The sequence below is a fragment of the Petaurus breviceps genome, unplaced genomic scaffold, assembly GCF_028583685.1.
Source record: "Petaurus breviceps papuanus isolate PSGF00001 unplaced genomic scaffold, PetGlider_PUasm1.0 126, whole genome shotgun sequence".
Taxonomy (NCBI): Eukaryota; Metazoa; Chordata; class Mammalia; order Diprotodontia; family Petauridae; genus Petaurus; species Petaurus breviceps.
The window spans coordinates 20,750,900-20,752,967 of NW_027185655.1; the positions used below are offsets into that span (position 1 = coordinate 20,750,900).

Here is a 2,068-nt window from a genome sequence, read left to right on the forward strand (position 1 = left end):
GATAGATAGATAGATAGATAGATAGATAGATAGATAGATAGATAGATTGACCAACAGTATTTACATTTTTAAAAGATTCCCCTTAACCCAACTGAATCTGTATCAGCAACTAGACACAAAGCAAGGAGAAAATGCTGGCCATGGGAGGGGAAGTCAGACCTCCCTGGGAGTCAGCCCCCAGGTTCAGCTTCTCAAAGATGTTTCCGATTTGCACAGTCTCTTCCTTTCCTCTGTTTTGGGATTGACAGGTTCTCTGAAAGCTACAAGTTTATTTTTCATTTCTCAGAATGTCTCTCCCACCAATGCTTCTAGCCATCCAAGAGGAAGGTAATTCTCCAAGTATAATAGTTTCACAATTTTGAATTTGCAAATGCATGAAAAAAGTATTGGGCTTGATATCGATGTTAGCACAACAGCCCACCCAGATGCAATGTTTCTTGCAGGAGAGTTTTCCAGGGTATATGGATAAGTTCTTGCTATTTTCCCAGATAATTAAATGCAAAGCTGCTGTGTTGTGGGGCCTGGAGCAACCGTTTTCCATTGAGGAAGTGGAAGTTTCCCCACCAAAAGTCTATGAAGTTCGAATTAAGGTACTAACATTCCTAATATGGACCATTTTCCCCCTTTATGGAAGGTCAGAGATTTCTTTGGTATAGGCAACTCCCCAAAAGGAAATTCCCTTCACCAATGCAGATTGGCACCTCCTCTGCCTCTCAGGTTCTCAGTGTTGCCTGTGGGTACTAAGAAATTAAGTGAACTGCTTAGGGTCCCTTAACCTGGATCCAGGGGCAGGGAAAAGGAGATTGGGATTCAAGTCTTAGTGATGTCATATACCATTACAAACATGTCATTGAGCCTATAAATCCCAATTTGCTAATGAACCCCTGTTGCAAGGGAAGAAGCATGCTTGGAACTGCACTACCAGAACACGTAAACCCTGAACAGCAGAAGGATGAACCATGGCATGGGACCTACAGCCAAAGAATTTTTCCCAGAGCCCACGTGTGGGTCAATAATTCGGAGTATTGGTCTTTCTTGAATGAAATCAGATCTAGACTTGACTATAGTTTCCTATACTGTTATGTTCTCCCAGGTGCTTCCCAATGATTCCTTCTACAATTGTTTGCTCAGCTCTATGGAAACTCCAAAGCTGGGGTAAATGTAATTAAAACTATAGAAACTATGGAACCCCTGAGGACTTGGTGGCAAATCTCCAGAAGACCATTAGGAAGAGAGTATGAGGGTCACCTGGAAGTAGATGTCTCATGTTTTGCATAACTTCACATGTATAACTGATACCATATTGTTTGTCTTCTCAAAGAATTGGTGAGGTGTGGGAGGGAAGGTAATCATTTGGAGCTCAAAATTTTAAAAATGAATTTCAAAAAAATATTACATGAGATTAGGAAATATTTGACAAAATGAATGAAAATATATCTTGAAAAAAAGAAATTTGGAAAAGGCAGCTTCTGATTCAGGATTAGAATGCAGGATGGTAAAGGGGACTGAATAGGCAAATCTGGGAATGGTCTGCAAAAAAGATCTTAGGAGCTGGTGAGATTGCTAAGTGAGGGAGAGGAAAAGAGACAGAGAGACAGACAGACTAACAGACACAGACTGAGAGACAGAGAGGGACAGAGACAGAGAGAGAGACAGAAATGGAGAGAAACAGGCAGACTAACTGAGAGGGACAGAGACAGAGACAGACAGAGAAACAGACTGACAGACACAGAAACAGAGACAGACAGAGACGGAGAGAGACAGACAAACTGACTGACAGACACAGAGAAGGACAGAGACAGAGAGACAGAAATGGAGTCAGACAGGCAGATTAACAGACACAGAGGACAGAGACAGAGAGAGAAAGAGAGACAGAGAGAGACAGAGACAGAAAGAGACAGACAGGCAGACTGAGACACAGAGAGAAACAGAGACAAAGAAAGACAGAAAGACAGAGACCTCCAGAGAGAGACAGACTAACTGACAGACACAGAGAGGGACAGAGACAGAGACAGACAGAAAGACAGAAATGGAGAGAGTCAGACAGGCAGACTAACAGACACAGAGA

The 2,068-nt window shown here is 42.3% G+C and overlaps 2 protein-coding genes across 2 annotated transcripts in view; both read left to right on the top strand.

Moving 5' to 3' along the window:
- Positions 1-2,068, top strand: part of LOC138165848 (alcohol dehydrogenase E chain-like) — a 417,804-nt gene that overhangs the window by 254,939 nt on the left and 160,797 nt on the right. The gene's annotated exons all lie outside the window — the stretch shown is intronic.
- LOC138169221 (all-trans-retinol dehydrogenase [NAD(+)] ADH7-like) overlaps positions 1-2,068 on the top strand; it is a 45,969-nt gene that overhangs the window by 19,618 nt on the left and 24,283 nt on the right. The window contains exon 2 of the mRNA XM_069098504.1: positions 489-590. Within this exon, the coding sequence (XP_068954605.1) occupies positions 489-590 (102 nt within the window). The remainder of the gene's footprint in view (positions 1-488; positions 591-2,068) is intronic.